At 37.4% G+C, this 17,861-nt stretch overlaps 1 protein-coding gene and 1 pseudogene across 4 annotated transcripts in view; both read right to left on the bottom strand.

Moving 5' to 3' along the window:
- The window catches only part of PARPBP (PARP1 binding protein), a 112,469-nt gene that overhangs the window by 93,953 nt on the left and 655 nt on the right, over window positions 1–17,861 (bottom strand). For 3 of the 4 annotated variants that reach the window (XM_067697731.1, XM_067697730.1, XM_067697733.1), the window contains exons 2-3: window positions 14,198–14,353; window positions 3,425–3,658 (exon numbers count right to left, since the gene is read on the bottom strand). In XM_067697731.1, coding sequence (XP_067553832.1) covers window positions 3,425–3,658; window positions 14,198–14,350 — 387 coding nt within the window. In that variant the 5' untranslated portion in view covers window positions 14,351–14,353. Of the gene's footprint in view, window positions 1–3,424; window positions 3,659–14,197; window positions 14,354–17,861 lie in introns of those variants that run through there. The other variant, XM_067697734.1, reaches the window with a different exon arrangement.
- On the bottom strand, window positions 5,513–7,266 carry LOC137202333 (E3 ubiquitin-protein ligase RNF149 pseudogene; annotated as a pseudogene).

Genomic DNA, 17,861 nt, shown 5'->3' with positions numbered 1-17,861 from the left:
CTCACTACCATCTTTCCCTAGATAGACCGCTGCTCCAGTTCATCTGTTTAATTATTAGTCTTTGGAAAGGTAAATGCTTCACACGAGGTATGATGATGACATTCTTTAAATTTTTGCATATCCTCACAAATCCTTCCTTAACTTGGCTGATAAATGATATCTTGATTGAGGATGGAATTCTTAGGTCACTTTCAGGACATGCTATTTAATTTTTTGTTCTTTTTAAATAACTTGTTCTTTCTGCCAGGAAATTAAGAGTTCAGGAATTTTACCAGGATATGTCTAGGTATGTGTCATTTCTCATCAATTCAGCCTGGAACTTCATAAACACTCCTTAGGAGACTCAGGAAAATATTTATTATAACAAATGTAGTTGTAACAAATATATGATTTATTTTATCATGGCCTCTTTTGCATCTGTTCTTTTTTCTCCTTCTAGAACTCCTAACATTTATATGTTAAATCCTCTAGATCTAACCTCTAAGTTTCTTAATCCTCTAGATCTAACCTCCAAGTTTCTTAACTTTCCCTCTTTGTTTCTTTATGTGTTTTACTCTGTGCTTTACTTATTGTACTTGACTTTCGGGATACTAATTTGAGTCTGAATTCATCTGTTACATTGGGAAAACTTTTCTTCTTTTTTTTTTAATGTCTAGAAAGTCTTATGTTTAGGTATATACTTGAAGTTCCTTGAGTACTTATTATTTCGCTGGATTCAATTTGCTATCATTCCCTTCGAGCAGCTCTATTTTGTTAGGCATGTGTGTTCTTAGCTGATTCATCTTTCTGGCCACTGAGACCCCTTAGGTGACCGTTGCTTCTCTTCACTGGCTCTTTAGGGCCCAGCTGACTGTTGAGGTCCATTAAGTGATGACAGTTCTATGAGTAATGGAAGTTGAAATGGTCTCTACTCCTTATTGAGCAGCAGTGGAGAAATAAGCAAGCTGCCAGTCACCTGCTTAGGCTGAAAAACAGTCTTCTTGTGGTCTCTCAAGCCTCACCAACAGTAAGACCATCCACTCAGCTACTCTGCTGCTTCTTGAGAGTAAAAGAACCCTGGCACACTCATAGAAGGCATTTATTGACCTTCCTCAGATTTCTGAGGGCTGCTTAGCTCTTCTCAGGACCTACCACTTCTGCTCCTCAGCCCAGGTCTCTGATTTTGTCCTCCAGATAATTACTCAGTTCATGAGAGCAATCTCTGTAACAATTCTCCTTACTTAGAGTCCAGTTAGCATCCAAGGACTTCTATGCTCCCAGATGCCCATGGGCCCTGCATCCATGTTCCTCGGGAGAGGAATTATAAAAGTAGGAAACAAAGGAGAAAGGGCTATCATTCAAATTATGTTCCCAGAACTTCCCTGTCTTACCTTTATCTTAATTCCTCTTAATTCTTGCCTTATTTAGGCTACAATAAATCAAAAACGAAAAAGCTTATTAGGATCATGATATTTCAGGACCCTGAAGCTCAGAAATATTTAGAACTTTCTGATATGTATCTTTAAAGATACTTTTAGCATAAATTAGGGTTACATTTAGCATATTTTTGAAATGTCGATCTAGGGATATTTTCCTGCTCACTTTTTCCTCGCTGCAAATTTCCTTTGAGTAACATAAGTACCAGAGATCAAGTTGTTAGCCTTCTAAGATTTAAATACAGAAAATTTTCTGCTTCATATATTACCGTCTCAGCAGTTCCCACTTCATTCCTGATGTTCTTCAAAGGAGACATATTGATATTTGGAGACAGAACTTCCTCAAATGTAAAACCTTATATATCTCACACTATACGCTGATTCACTTAAATGAAGAAACTTATTAGAGGACTTATAGGCAAAGGATAAAATGAAAACAAAGACCTCAGGCAGATTATACTCTCACTGGCTTATCAGAAACTCATGTTTGTTGTTCCTACAATCTAATACTTGTGTTTGATAAACTTCTCTAAATTAACTTTGTGAAAAGTAGTTAAAAATCATCTCTACAGGTAAGCAAATAAAACATAACTAGAGAGGAATAAAAAAAACTGTCTTCACTCACAAGTATCCTCATCATGGTGTGGATGAGTATGTGTGGGTATACATGTACACATGTGTGCATGTATTTTGAGAAAGTTACAAAAAGGCAAAGGTTTCCATGATAGCCCCATGAGGCAAAGACAACAAACCGCCTGCCAGTATCCATTCTCCCCTTCTTCCTTAGTATCAGAGCTTTCTTTTATCTTCTGGCATATTACTACCCAGAATAAAGACTATATTCTCCATCCTTGCTAGCATGTTGGTCTGGCCATATGACTAAGCTTTGGTTAATGAGATGGAAGCAAAAGAGCTACATCTCTTTCAAAGGAAAAGAGAGTGTGGTGCTCCCTTACTATTTCCTGCTGCATGAAATGTTGATACAATGTCTGGAGCTCCAACAACTATCTTGGACTACAAATGATCTTGAGGGTAGAAGTCAAGAACTAAGATAGGAGAGCAGACTGACAGTAAAATCCTAGGTACTATCTGATAACCATGAACCTATCATATCAGTCCTAGATGCTAACCTTTTGACATCTTTTATAAAAGAATGAAACAAACTTCCATTGTCTTAAACAACTGTTATTGTGGTTTCTATTCTAAGCAGACAAAACATTATTCCCAAGTATCAGATAGTAATATTTATAAACTATTTTAATATCTGAGAAAATCCAGTAAACATTTTCTTCTAGTTATGGCTGCAATTATTCTTTTATTACCACTGTTTAATTACTACTTTAGTGGCACTTGGTATATGTTAAGATAAAGAAATATATTTTCAATACTTTAAAACAAACTAGATATATTCAAATATATTCTAAAACAGTTTATCAACTATAATGTAGACAAAACCAAACTGCAAGGGATGCTACTCCATTAACTTTAAAATTTATACTCTATAAAAAAATAAGGCAATGAATGTGTCTGCAAAAAAAAAGGAATAGTGTATTACCTCATGTATATTGCATCATACTATCCTCATGAAATGATACTCTATCTTAGTAAAAACTATTACTAATCCATAGAAAGAGTCATAGCAATCATTTATACAATATATGCCAAATGAACAGATGCACATTAAACCAAGAAAATACAAAATCAATCCCTGACATAATTCAAAAAGAAATCACGTACTTGATACTGATTTATTAAAAATGTTTTGATCTAATAAGTAGCTGTCCTTATATTTGAACCAAATAATAACACAAATTCAACAAAATTTACCACCAAAATATTTCTCTCCAGTAACGACTAGCTTTCAAGTAGCTAAATTTTCCATTCTTAACATGATCCAAAGAGCAAAAGCATTATCAAGTTATTATAAATGCTGATCCATCATTTAAAGTAAAAATAAATCTAGCCAAATTTTAATTTGATTAAGATAAAATTATTTAAAAAATACTTACAGGAGATATGTTGGCATAATTCTCATAATTTGAAGTCAAAACATTACATTTTTTATAAACATCAATCATATCTAACATGTTACTATTCTTTAAGAAATCATCATAAATCTTCCTAATGTTCTCATAATGGTCAATCACTTTCATATTTTCAACTGGTAAATTCAATTTCTCATGTAGTAAGTATTTCCAGGTCAATAAGACATCGCTGAGAGAGACTGTAAATTCTCCACTGTACTGAAAGAGATAATGCCAAAAATAAAATGATAAAGTTGGATGCTAGATATTCATTAACTTACAATTAAGATAGAAAGTACAAACTGAATTTTGTCATAGAAAAGTCTACATTGAATTCCTGTGGATTTTAAAAGAACATCAAAGTTGAGCTATGGCATAATTTTAAAACCAGATATAAAAGAAAAAGATTTTGATGATTTTTAAAAATATGAACAACTATAATAAGTTTGCACATGACAAATTTAGCAAATATAGTCATCTTATTTCCTGAACTTCACTAAATTTCTTCTACCCAAAGTGGGGAGATGGGTGAGCAGTGAACTGAACTTAAGTGCTATTGACTGGGGAAACATTTGATTCTGTTAATACTTAGTTCCTTTTAGTTCTTCTTGCTAATGTATTTTTAATCTCTTATTTAAAACTGTCATGTCATACTGAATTCCTACATATCACATTATTCCAAGTGTTAGTCTTAATGCATGAACATAAAAATTAAATTTTAAAAAATTATGTTTTATTTCATTACTATTTCAGAAGCAAAATATCGGTGCTAAAATTTGGGGTCAGAAAAGAATTTTGAATCTTCCCTGCTCATCATCGCACTAAACTATAACAAACAAGTGCTAAGAAGCCATAGTCAGGTTTCTTTCTATAAGGTGTCAGATGTTACTAATCAGACAAAATTGTTCGTTTTTTCCTCTTCTTCAATATCTACATGATAAATTATCTCAGTGGACATGTTGAAGATTTTTAATTGATTGCATTCCGTCCCACTTAATATCTCAGATATTAATAATGGTGCCCTCCAAAACATGATAGACCTAATTCAGTAAAAAAATTCTAACTGCTCCTTTCTGCAGCATGAGTAACAAATAATTTTAAGTATCCATACATGGTTTTGAGATGCAGATTTTGTTGCCCTCTTCCATAGTTAATATGCTAGTAGTTTCTGCTAACAGCAATATCTTCCCATTAATAGCATTTAAAATAATGGGTGCGTATTTAAATAGTACTAGTCATTGGAACTAAATTATAACATCATCTTTAGCCAATGAAGAATAATAGAAAGAAATCAAACACAGCCAAATAATATATTATTTTCTACATATCTGACTCTTTCAAATCTCTATATCTTTTATAAAGATATTTTCTAACTACTATCCAAATTTAAGACAAGGTGCTCAAACTGCCTTAAAATAATTAACTCTTTACTCAACCATATGGAGGCAACTAAGGAAATTATCTTTATTGTCCTTGGAGTAGAGACCTGTTATATAAAAATTACGAAAATTAATTATATTTCATGAAATTAGTTCAATGAACAACCAAAAGAATGAGTAACTCTCAAACACTGGACCCATAACCCAAATGTAAGACAGATTTGTAATATCTCAGCATTGCATCAAAATTGTATACTTTACTTCCCAATCCCACAAAGGTTACATACCATAAAATTTCCAAGTGGTATTTAAGTTAAATAAATCCAGTTATTTAGAGTTTCAAAACTAAATTGTTTTATCTCAAAAATTCCTAGAAACTATTTTGGTATAACATCCTTCATGTTAAAAATAAATTAAGATTTTGCCTAATATAAATGTACAAATCTCATACTAATGACTATAACTAGTTAAAGTAAAACTATACAAGCTTTTTTATTTTTTTCAAGAAAACTGGTTACTTGTTTATTGTGTTACAACAGCAATGAAAAGTCCCCATCTACCACCCTTTATAACTGTAAAGATTAAACTGCAGTTGGAATCAGTATATTCATCATTTACCCCCAAAAACGCCATGTCAGAGTACATCAGAGTCTGTCTACTCCATTTCTTTAACAAGCAATGAAGAACTTCATGCTCGTGCACAACACGGAATCGTAGCTTTTTTTATTTGTACAGAAAAAAATGGACAAAACTTCCCTCCCCATCAAGGTTGTTAGAGGAAATTAGGTAATGAAAGGGAGAAATGCAAATCCTAAAGTCAACCAGTGCTTTTCCCATAACTCCAAATAAAAAACAACAATGAAAGTGCTCTAAGGTCTGGAAATCTCTCTATAGTACAGAGGTGCAAGGAAGCGATAGATTTCTCTCATCACATTTACAAGTTTAATGTTCTAAAAAAGTCTTTCCTCCAGGGAAACTCATGTGATCAATTACTGAATATAATCACACAACTCCATTTGAACTAGTCTGAATTCAATGTGCTTAGTCTAGAAGCATCCTTGCTTAGAATTAATCTTATGATACATTTTAATAGATAAATATATGAAGACTAATCAAAAATTATTTTTAAGAATAAAGTATCTTAGCCCTTTGTATATCAAATCAGAACCTGAAAGGTAAAAGAATGTACATTATTTTCACATATACAAACTATGTGCTAAAGTAAAAAAAATAAAATGTCCTTTAATTCAAGCCCAAGCTCTGTCCATGAAACTGCCGGCAGGTTATACGCCAGGAGAAAGTCCTTCACACTGAGGGTCACTCCTGCTTGTCTCTAGCAAGGCCGTGTTTTCACCATCATCCTCTTTAAAACTGGCCTCGCAAGGCAGCACGGAGTCGCTGGTGGTGGGCAGTGCTGAGCTGCCCGCGTCACTTCTGTCACCATCTGGTAAAGTAAGACTCAGATCTGCAGTCGAAACGCCCCTGGGGGAGATTCTGGGGCGGGCGTCTCCTGCATGTCCTCAAGCTCTCTCCAATATCCCAGGGCTTTGATGACATCAAGTTTACACATTGGACACATTCGGTGATCCAAAAGCCATGGGTCAATGCATATTCTATAAAAAATATGCTTGCATGGCAGGATTCTGATAACATCCTTTCCTTTAAAATTTTCAATACACACTGCACAACTTTCAGCATCAACATCAATTCCCTTTTCTCCATGCTTTACAGTACGAAGAGGAAGCTGCCCAATAAGTTTCTTTGTTTCTTTCTATGGCTCTGACTTCCAAACTGTGAGCCAGTGTATAGGAAGCGCTGTATATAGTAAAATATTAGCCAGGCTAATGAGATAATCATTATGGTGATGAAGGCGATGGCCACAAACACCACTGACTGACTGCTGATGAACTCCTGTACGTGCCGTGTGCCGAGCCCTATGGTCATTGTGACCGGAATGTCTTTCTGCACCAGATCCACAATTTCTCTTCCTTTGGGGTCGCTAACAATAATGACTACTATATTTCCGGTTCCCGCGTGGGACAAGGGCGCGGTGAGGTTCCCGTGGCGCTCCTCGTTGTACGGGACCACGGCCGAGGCGTTCCACCACGCTGCCGCCAACACCTTGTCCTTGAAGGTGCCGCCCCCGCGGCCGCGGGGCACGAGGAAGCGCGTGCAGGACGCGCAACCCTCGGGGTCACAGTCCTCGGCGTGCGGGACGCCCACCAGGCCCCGCGCGCCCTCCTTGGGCGAACTCTCGCCAAAGCGGCCGCTCTCCGAGGCGCTCCGCACGCTCTGGTTGGCCTACGGGTCCACGTACTCGGTGCTCACCATGGCCGACTACCACTGGAACACCCGGCCCCGGGTCCCGGGCGCGCACAGGGCCAGCGCTAGCAGCGCCAGCGCGCCGCGGGCCCCGCTGCGGGCCTCGGGCCGCCGCCGCCACGCCATGGCCCTGCCGCCGGGCTGACTGGGAGAGGGCCGGGCGGGAGCCGGAGGGCGCTGGCGTGCGAGGCCACCAAAAAGCGCGGAGAAGTCGACGCCAGCTGCAGAGCCCGGGAAGACCCAGTCCCAGCGGCCCATACAAGCTCTTGATCTTGTGAGAAAAGGTTTTGACTAGATTAACAGTGTTTATACTGGGATTATAAAAACATTTTAAATACAAATAAAAATGCACTCCAAATATCAGCTTTCATGATCAGGTGCCCACCATGACAGCGTAATGTTATTCAAACCAGTAACAACTGATTGAGAGGGTCTGTGGTCAAATCAGAAAATGTTTTGCTAGGAAAACACGCCAGCTGGCTAATATCTGAAGGAAGTTCAAAATGTTCAATGCTTTAGTTCTCTGATGGACATAAGAAGGATTGTATTTCACAAGAATAAAATGAGAAAAATGGAGAGTTACGTTTTATCAGAGCGCTTGTACTTTTTACATTTTACCAAAGTTACTTTTATAATTATTCAAAATTTTAAATAAACTTTACATTTTTAACTAACTGGAATTCTTGTTATGGAAAGAGAAAAGATAACAGATTTACTTAAGAGCATTAATTGGCTGTGTGACCTTGAGTAAGATACTGAAATCCCTCTGACTCAGCTTCCTTGGTTATAAAGTAAGACTGTACAGATTAAATAACACCTGATAAATGTTAGGTAATAAAAACTGTCAGTTTCCTTTCTCTTTTCTTATTCAAAGTAAAATAATTATTTGTTTGTTGGGGGAAGGGTAGTAGATAAATGTAATACAATTTTAAAAACAGTTTCTTCTTATTTGTTATGTCACTGTTGGATCATTTTCAAATCTAACAGTCAACCCCAGGTGCTGTGATTGCTTCCTATGAAGCTATAAAATTAATAGCTTTGTTTCATCCAAAGGACCATTTGTAATGTTCTTAAGGCTACTTAAGGTGAATAACAGCCTTAATAACATAATGGCCAGACAAATTAAAACTATGAAGCCAATTCCGAAGAAAAGAAAGGCTAAAATTTTATTTGCAATGTAGTAATGAAGTTATACATATTTGCCATATAACGAAATTAATAATCCTCAGTGAATCTATAATAGCTTAAATCTTTAGCGGTATTAAAACTGCTAGAGAGGTGTTATATTATTTAAGCTAAAATATCCCCCCACCTAAGAAAATATTCCAAGACCCTAAAACTCAAAAGTTATTTTCTTTCTCCCCACTAAAGCAGTTAAGAAAACAAGCGCACCAATAAACAGACTAACAACTCTACCAGGTATTCAAAGGTTTCATTGTAATCAAATGTTATTGTAAGGACTATTACTTTAGGGGCCTATGTTCTCAAACTTCAGAGAATTAAAAAACTAAACAGAGCTCAAAGTAGAGGGTGGAAAATATAGGGGAAGGATATATACAACCAACTCCACCTTTTTATTACTATCTGCTACTTATGAATGCACCTGCAGGCAAGTGTATGTTGTTTCACATTGCCAAGTGACTTGAAGTCTGAGCACAGATGGGGATGCCTGAGCTGACTCTGTACATGGAGAGTTAAAGTAAAACTGACCCACGACCCACCATATCCACTGCACACGTGCATGCATATATACATGAACTTGGAAAAGTTTAGTTGCAATTCATCTTTCCTCTTCTTTCCCACCCAGAGTCTGAATTTTCAAAGTGAATTAACAAGTAGAAAATTAACAAGTAGAAAGTGATACTGAGTGAATGCTACATAGACAAATCCTGAAGAAAAAGTGACTTGTACTGAATATTTCAATATGTCAAAATTTTTACAATGAGAACTAAATTTTCTTCAGGGTACATTTCACTTAGCTTGTGGATATATTTTTTTAATTATTCATAAACAAACAAAGGAGGTGATTTGAACATGGTCTGTTTGATTCCAGAACAATAGTCCTCAATCACTATTCAATAATGATTCTTAATAATTTCACTTTCTCTCTCTCCTTATTTTCTAGTGCATGGTCACCAAGGTTTAACCTTAAGCTGGCCCATTCCATTATACAATACCCTCATAATATATTATTTACCTTAGTACCATTTCTTCAGATTACTAAAGAAGGACAGATTTTTTTTAAAATGCTCAGGCAGTAAAATTGGCAAGACTTGAAAATGAATTACAAAGGGGAGCAAAGGAAAGAGACCCTATGATGGTCCTTAGGTATCTAGCTTCAGTGACTGAGTGTGGAAGGTAAGGTAGGTGGTAAGTTGAGGAAGCAAACAATGTGATCTACTTTTAAAAATTGATGTGGAGACAGTAATCAAGGTAAAATGTCCAGTGAGTACTTGACTATACCAGAGTAAGACTCCGTAGAGAGGTCTAGCATATGAATACTGGTGAAATAGGAAGTATATCCAGTGAAAGTGGGTAAACGGAGCGCACTGGAAGATATCAACAAAGTGTATAACATATATCTAAAATATATGTACAACTCTTTCAAAGAGTGAGAAAGAGACAAAAATAAGTTGACAGTAAAATAAGCACAGGAAATGAATAAACAGTTCAAAAAAGGATACCTAAATGGTCAGATAAGAATTTTAAAAGGTGCTAAATGCTTTAGCTAGCAGAAAAATCAAAATGAAATATCACTTTTTTTCTTTTCTAATGAAGTTTGATAACACCTAATATGAAGAGAAATAAGAAAATGGTACTCTCCTACACTGTTGATATAAATGTCAATTCTAACAGCCAAGTTGAAGAGCAGTATGGAAGTATCAAGGCAAATTAAAGATGTACCTACTATATGACCCACTGAGTATGGGGCTTAGATTACGTCTTGCTCAGTGCACAGACATCTCATTTCAGTGCAAAACTGTGATACCAAACAACTTCAAACAACCCAAAAGTCCATCTACGAATAAAATGTATCAGTCACACAAAGGATGACTGTTAAGATGAATAAATCGTATCAAATTTTCTGTCTATCAGTACCTGATGAAGTCCTGAAAACAATGTTGGATGATAAAACCAAGACGCAGAAAAATGTATACCATTTGTTATAATTTTAAAACAGACACTTTAACAGTGCAATTTGTACAACTGGATATACAGAGAAGCACCTCCTGGTATAAAATACCTAAAATTACAGGAGAAAATAGGAAAACTTTTATTAAGTATGACTGAATTGTCCATAAGAGAAGGGAAATTACAAAAGGTCAAAAGCAGTGAAAAAGTGCCAATACAGAAGGGTAAGCAAATGGCAGGGTCTGTGCTTCCCTGGTGTCTACCACGCCCTGGCATTTAAGAACCTGATTTTTATGAACTCTGAGCACAAAGTTTAGGAGACAAAGCTGACCATAAGAAGGCAGGAAACTGGATCAGAGACATTCCTTGCCCACCTTCCATATACAGCCAAAAGCCCCTAAAGATCAACAATCTTACTGTGTCCACTAGAACAAAATCTGCCCAGCAGAAGGTGATGGTAGAGATACTTGCTGGTGAAGATTTCTGAAGCAGTCTCAGCATTGTGCTTACCTCTCTGGGTAATCTTCACTTAGATTTTTGCCTAATACTTAGTTTCTGCTGAGATAGGGGAAACCAGTCATCTACCTTGACAGAAAATTGGGGGTTTATTCCCTGGACAGGGTAAAATAGTCTCTGGATTGAAGAATGCAGCTAAGGAAGAGAGCCCAAATGAAAATCATAGGAATCACATGACATTTTATATTCTAAATTTTGACACACTTTTCAGGCACCCATCACATAGGCAGCTCAACTTTACACCCTTCATGCAGGAGGAAAGAAGACTCTTTTCCGAGGAAACTGTTCCAAAAGGGATATCCTAAAGATATCAACATCAAAGCTTCTCCAACCAAATGGCCCAGTAAGATCAGGTTGACAAGCCCTAACCCTGCACAAAGAGCTTCCAATAAACATTTTAGTGCTCCACTTAAATATAGGTGGATGGCCAAGGATCACCATGAAGGAAGTCTCTAATCAGAAGAAAGGAAGTCCTTCCCAAATAAAACTAACAAAAACAAGGAACTTGGAGGAAACACATTATGCAAGAAGATGAAAACCTCAACAAAATATTATTAATAGTCTCAAAGGAGAAAATATTAGACCCAGGAATCAAGAACAGTATGACATTATAAAAAGAGAACAAAAAAGGGCTCTTAGAAATAAAGAGGACATTAGCAGAAAATCTAATAATTATGTCACCATTAAGCTAAAAAACTATTAAATGTGGAATCTTTGACTATTGGTTGAAAGAAAAGTAAAACAAGGTGAATGGATAAATAAAGTGATACATCCATATAACAGAATATCATGCACTGCTAAAAAGAAATGAGCTATCACACCGTGAAAAGACACAGAGGAACCTTAAATGCATATTACTAAATGAAAGAAGTCAATCTGAAAAGGCTATATACTATGTTCCAAATATGTGACACTCTGAAAAAGGCAGAACTATGGTGACAGTAAAAAGATCAGTGGTTTCCAGGGACTGAGGAGAGGGAAAGATGAATAGTAGAGCACAGAGGGTTTTTAGGGCAGTGAAACTATTCCATACATACTATCATGGTGGACATATATCATTATACATTTGTCAAAACCCACAGAATGTACAACACCAAGAGTGTTTAGGGGGGCTTCCCTGGTGGTGCAGTGGTTGAGAGTCCGCCTGCCGATGCAGGGGACACAGGTTCGTGCCCCAGTCCGGGAAGATCCCACGTGCCACGGAGCAGCTGGGCCCGTGAGCCATGGCCGCTGAGCCTGCGTGTCCAGAGCCTGTGCTCTGCAACGGGAGAGGCCACAACAGTGAGAGGCCCACGTACCGCAAAAAAAAAAAAAAAGCAATCTGGGGTAAGGAGGAAGAAAGGGAAGAAATTAACATGTATATAGACAGCTAAACAGTTGTACTGGCCTCCTTGCTATGCCTTGAACATGCGAGGCATTTTCTACCTCAGGGCCCTTGCATCTGCTGTTCCCGTTGCTTGGTAGTCCCTTGCCACAAAAATTTCCACAACTCTTCCTTCTTCCCCCCTTTCAAATCTTTGTTCAGATGGCATCATCTTGATGAGGCCTTCCTTGACCACCCTATTCCAAATCACAAGAACTCTCCCACCCCAAACTCTAAACACTCCTTAGTAGCATCTCTATTTTATTTTCCTCTGCAGCACTTATTATGACCTAAAATGCTAAATATCTTATTTATTAGAGAATTATCTGTCTCTCCTCACTAGAAGATAAATCCCATAAGAGCAGGTATTTCTTTCAGTGGTATATTCCTAGAATATGTATATTCTTAGAATAACGTTATTCTAAGAACTTAATAAATGTGTGGAAAGAATAACTGACTACCTAAGATAGAATTTTGTCAAAATTTTTCTATGTTCAAAATTTATCTTAATAAACATTGTTTTAAATATGCAAAACAGCAAACTATCCACACTTAGGAAAAACTATCTCTTGTTTTAAGATTATAGAATTCCTAATTTTCAGGTGTTAAATTATTCTTCCTTTTTCAAAATGATGGTTCTAGTCACTATTTTTTCTCAATGGCTTTACGTGCTAACATGAGAAATGTTCAAATCTGTCAATATCCAATTTGGGGGGGAAATTTTATTGGTAAATGAAATCTAAAAGTCTGGGAACTAGTGACTTATAGGATTAAAATAATTCATCAGGGACTTCCCTGGCAGTCCAGTAGTTAAGACTCCACGCTTCCAATGCAGGGGGCACGGCTTCGATCCCTAGTTGGGGAACTAAGATCCCACATGCGGCGTGGCACAGCCAAAAAAAAAAAAAAAAAAAAAATTCATCAGAATGCCATTTCACTATCTAGCCCAACAGACCTATTGAAACCATTCCACCCTTCAAAAATCTTCTTCTCTAGTCAAGACAGTCTCCTTACCATTTTCAAACTATCATGATTTTAATCCCCCTGGATGCTTCCACTGAACTGACTTTTCCCTTCCTTCATCGCTTCTTTAAATTCTTCCCATCCAAAGACTTCTCTCCTTTAAGTATATTATATAAAATCCAAGAAGGCTTTCCTTACCACTCCAGCCTACATTCATCCTTCTCTCATCTGAATGCCTCTAGCCCCTTAGGTAGAGCTTATTCCAAACACTGGTTTGGCCCAAGCCGACTGTGTAAGAATCATTTCAGATTAAAAAAAGATTAAAAGGTTAAAAAAAAGACAATTTCCAGGGTCTCAGTGCAGATTAGGAAAATCAGTGTCCAAGACTGGGGTACAGAAGCCAGTTTTTTTTTTTTGCGGTACGCGGGCCTCTCACTGTTGTGGCCTCTCCCACTGCGGAGCACAGGCTCTGGACATGCAGGCTCAGCGGCCATGGCTCACGGGCCCAGCTGCTCCGCGGCATGTGGGATCTTCCCGGACCGGGGCATGAACCCGTGTCCCCTGCATCGGCAGGTGGACTCTCGACCACTGCGCCACCAGGGAAGCCCCAGAAGCCAGTATTTTTTAAAAGCCCTCCCAAATGATTCTGCTTCACAGCCTGGCTTAGGAATAATTAATCTATACTACAGAGCCTGAAATTAGTCATAAAATACTTGCATTAAATAAACATTATTTATATGTGCTTTCTAGAACTTTTCAGAGAAGAAGTTTTATCAAATAAAAATAATTTTTAACCATAATCATAATAGTTGTATGTTTACCTTAAGATTTTAAATTAAATATCAAATGTGCATGTCCCATGTCAAATTATACATATAAAAGCCTTAATTTTGAAACAAATCATTTCAAATCCAATTGTAACATTTTGACAAATATATGCAGAGGCATTTGTGAATACAGTATATTGATATTATCATAGGAGAGCATATACTGCAAAGAAATTAATGTAATTAAGTTTATTCAAATGTGCAGCAAACAAAATTCACTTAAAAAAAAAAGTTAACCTAAATACAGTCTACTAACCTGTTTGTTGTTCTCTGCCATGGAAAGCTGCAATGCCAAGAGCATGGAGTCTGCACCACATACAGTAGTTCTCTCAGAGTTACAAAAAGTGTGCCAATTCCTTCTGAACTCTTTAATCATATCCAAGACAGACTTCTGATTAAGCACAGCCATCCTCTTAAAGTAAGACAGAAGGCAATGTTAAAAAGCCTTATTTTAGTTGGAAATTGATATTTAACATGTATAAGGAAGCAGAGTTACAGAAAAATAAATAGTGAACAAGGTCTTTTCATATTTATAAGATTGCTTTTAATTAAATTTAGGAAAACAGAATAATACAATTTCTGCCCAATCGTATTTTCCTCTCCTCTAGTTTTCTTAAGCCAAATCTTTGAAAATAACAAAATCCAACCTTCAATCTGAAAATTCATACAAAACAGATAAATGCAAATTCTGCAAACATAATTATAGACACAAACGTAGCTAATTAAAGCTGTATTTTTTAAAATACTTATTTTGAGATAGATGGTAACATCTACGGTAAAACGCAAAAGAAACAATTTCCTCCTATCCCTATACTGTCCCAAAAGGGATGGTCTATTTTCCACCCCTTTGAATCTGGGTCAGCCTTGTGACTTGATTTGACCAATAAAATGTGTCAAGAATGACATCATGGGAGTTCCGAGCCTAGATCTAGTTCCAAAAGGCCCATGCTGAAAAGAGTTAATATAGCAGGCCTGACTACTACCCTTTGAAAAGCCTGCTTACAGGGTTGGCATCTGGGAACTTAGATTTCAGGACGATTTCCTGTAAGAATGGTTCACTGTGCCTCAACTATTTGTATAAATAATATAGCTTATGCTGAACATATGCTTTTCTTTTGAGTCTGGAATTTGGGAACATAGAGGGTACCTACATGTTCAGACCTCAGTAGATTCCCTGGGCACTGAATCTCTAAAGAGCTTCCCTGACAGATAACATTTCATGTGTTGTTGTAACTTGTTGCTGGTAGAATTAAGTATATCCTGTGTGACTCCACTAAGAGAAGACTTTTGGAGGCTTGTGCCTGATCTCCCCTGGACTTCACCCCATGTATCAATACCTTGTCCCTTTGCTGATTTTGCTTGGCATCTTTTTGTTGTAATATATTATAGCATGAGTACAACTGTATGCTGAGTCCTCTGAGTCCTCTTAGTAAATTATTCAACCTGAGGTGACCTTGGGGACCTCCTGACACAGGCCTTGCAGTTTTAGCTCTTACTCTCTTGCTACTCTCAGAATGACATATGAAGAAGTGCTAGTTAGCCTGCTGGAAAGGCCATATGGAGGAGAGCCAAGGCACTCCAGCTGACAACCAATACCAACTGAAAGACAAGTGAGTGAGGCTTAGATTACCTAGACCCAATCAACCTGCCAGATGAAATACAGCACCATAAGTGATCCTAGGCAAGACCGGCAGAACCACATAACTAAGTCCAGCCCAAATCGCTGATCCACAAAATCATAAACATTTAAAATTGTTGTTGTCTTAAAGCCACTAAATTTCAGAGTGCTTTGTTACACAGCAATAGATAACCAATACAGTAATAGATAATATTTAGAAGCTTTCTTGGTGCCAGATACTTTTCAAAAGCTTAATATGGGCTTCCCTGGTGGCACAGTGGTTAAGAATCCGCCTGCCAATGCAGGGGACACGGGTTCAAGCCCTGGTCCAGGAAGATCCCACGTGCCACGGAGCAACTAAGCCCGTGCGCCACAACTGCTGAGCCTGCGTGCTGCGGCTGCCAAAGCCCACGTGCCTAGAGCCCGTGTTCCACAACAAGGGAAGAAGCAGTGCTTCTCACTGCAGTGAGAAGCCTGCGCACCGCAACAAACAGTAGCCCCCGCTCGCCACAACTAGAGAAAGCCCACACACAGCAACAAAGACCCAATGCAGCCAAAAATAAATAAAGTGAAAAAATTTTTTTTAAAAAGCTTAATATTACCTTATTCAATCTTCACAGGAGTCCTATGAAGAAGGTCTATTATTATCCTCATTTTACATCTGAAGAAAGCAATACCCTATGCCACTCAGCTAGCAAATGGGGAAATAGACCTAAATCCAAGATGCCCAAATCCAAAAGCTGTGCTCTTAAATCACTATATTACATAACTTCTCCTGATAGACAAAGGCCTTTCAAAATAATTGGATGTAGTTCCAATGTTTTATATACTCAAGCCTATATGAGGCAGCCAATTCCTTTCTCTGAGTGTACAGACATGCCTCTAAACCTTATTTTCCCTACTTCCTTTTAAGTACCCCAGTCTCCAGCACAGTCACATGCCATTATCTTACTTGGGGTATTTTACTGTACACACTTCCATTTACTTACTCCTCTGTTATCTTTTTCTTCTTTTTTTATGTGACATAAACAGAATCCAGGGTGTTTACCAGGTATCTTGGGTTTGTATGATCAAAAAAATGGGCATGTGCCATTTACAAAATAATAATTTATAATCAGTGATGCAATTTAAAGACACAGGTAGAAAACTATAAATTAAAATATCTATAAAACTATATATCCTAGTAAATAGTAAAATTCTCTTCAAAATATCCCCTTCATCTCTTAAAAGAAAAAAAAACATAAAGTGAAGAAATAAAGCTTCAGTGATATGACTAGTTTGCCTAAAATCAATCTTCAGTAGTAAATTATTTACTGATATTATTTGAAGATACTATGAGTTTGGATTGCTAATAATGAAGACTAATCTGGAATTAGATGGTTCTGAATTCTGACTCCACCACTTAAAAGCTGTGAGACCTTTTCCAAGTTATGTCACCTCTCCCTGTCTCAGCTTCCTTGTACTGTACTGAAGATGAAAATAATAATACTCCTAACTCACAGGGTTTTGTGAAAAGCAAATGACATAAATACAAGGTAAGCTTTTACAACTATGCCTGGCACATGTAAAAGTGAATCTCATCGAAGGGTCAGCATACTTTTGGAAAGGTTCAAATAGTAAACTTTTGAGGCGTTCAGGCCATCGGGTCTCTTCCAACTACTCAACTTGACCTTGCAGTGTGAAACTAGCCACAGACAATACATAAACAAATGAGTATAGTGGGCTTCAGCAAAACTTTACAGAAACTGAAATTTGAATATCATAATAATTTTCACATGTCACAAAATATTATTCTTCTCTTGATTTTTTTTTTTCCAACCATCCAAACATATAAAAGCCATTCTTAGCTCAGGAACTGTCTGCACAATAACAGGTAGTGCCACTAGTTTGCCAAGCTTGGTCTAGCCTCAACTCTTCCAGTAGCTAGCTGGCTGTGTGAGCCCAGACAATAAGCCTTACACCTGACTGCCTAGGTAGAGATATAATACTTTCCACAAATCAATGAGACAACGAATATGCAAGCATTCTGAATGTGAGGCTGAACTATACAAAAAGCTCTGATGAGCCTAAATTTCTTCACCTGTAAAAGAGGGAAGATTATCTCCTACCTCATAAAATTAGGAGACGTTAGTGAGGCAAGTAAATAATCCACCTAGTGCCGGGCACTTAGTAGATGCTCAATAAAAAAAAAGGGGGTGTCGTTGCTGTTCACGGTCAGAATGCAGGTCCTAACAGTTCCTTGGGAGGATATAACAGGGAGAGGGCGAAAGCAGCGGAATTGGAGTCTACGTACGCTTTAGGA

The sequence above is a fragment of the Pseudorca crassidens genome, chromosome 11, assembly GCF_039906515.1.
Source record: "Pseudorca crassidens isolate mPseCra1 chromosome 11, mPseCra1.hap1, whole genome shotgun sequence".
Lineage (NCBI taxonomy): Eukaryota > Metazoa > Chordata > Mammalia > Artiodactyla > Delphinidae > Pseudorca > Pseudorca crassidens.
Note: the sequence above shows the minus strand (reverse complement) of the source record. Positions and strands in the feature narration are given on the sequence as shown.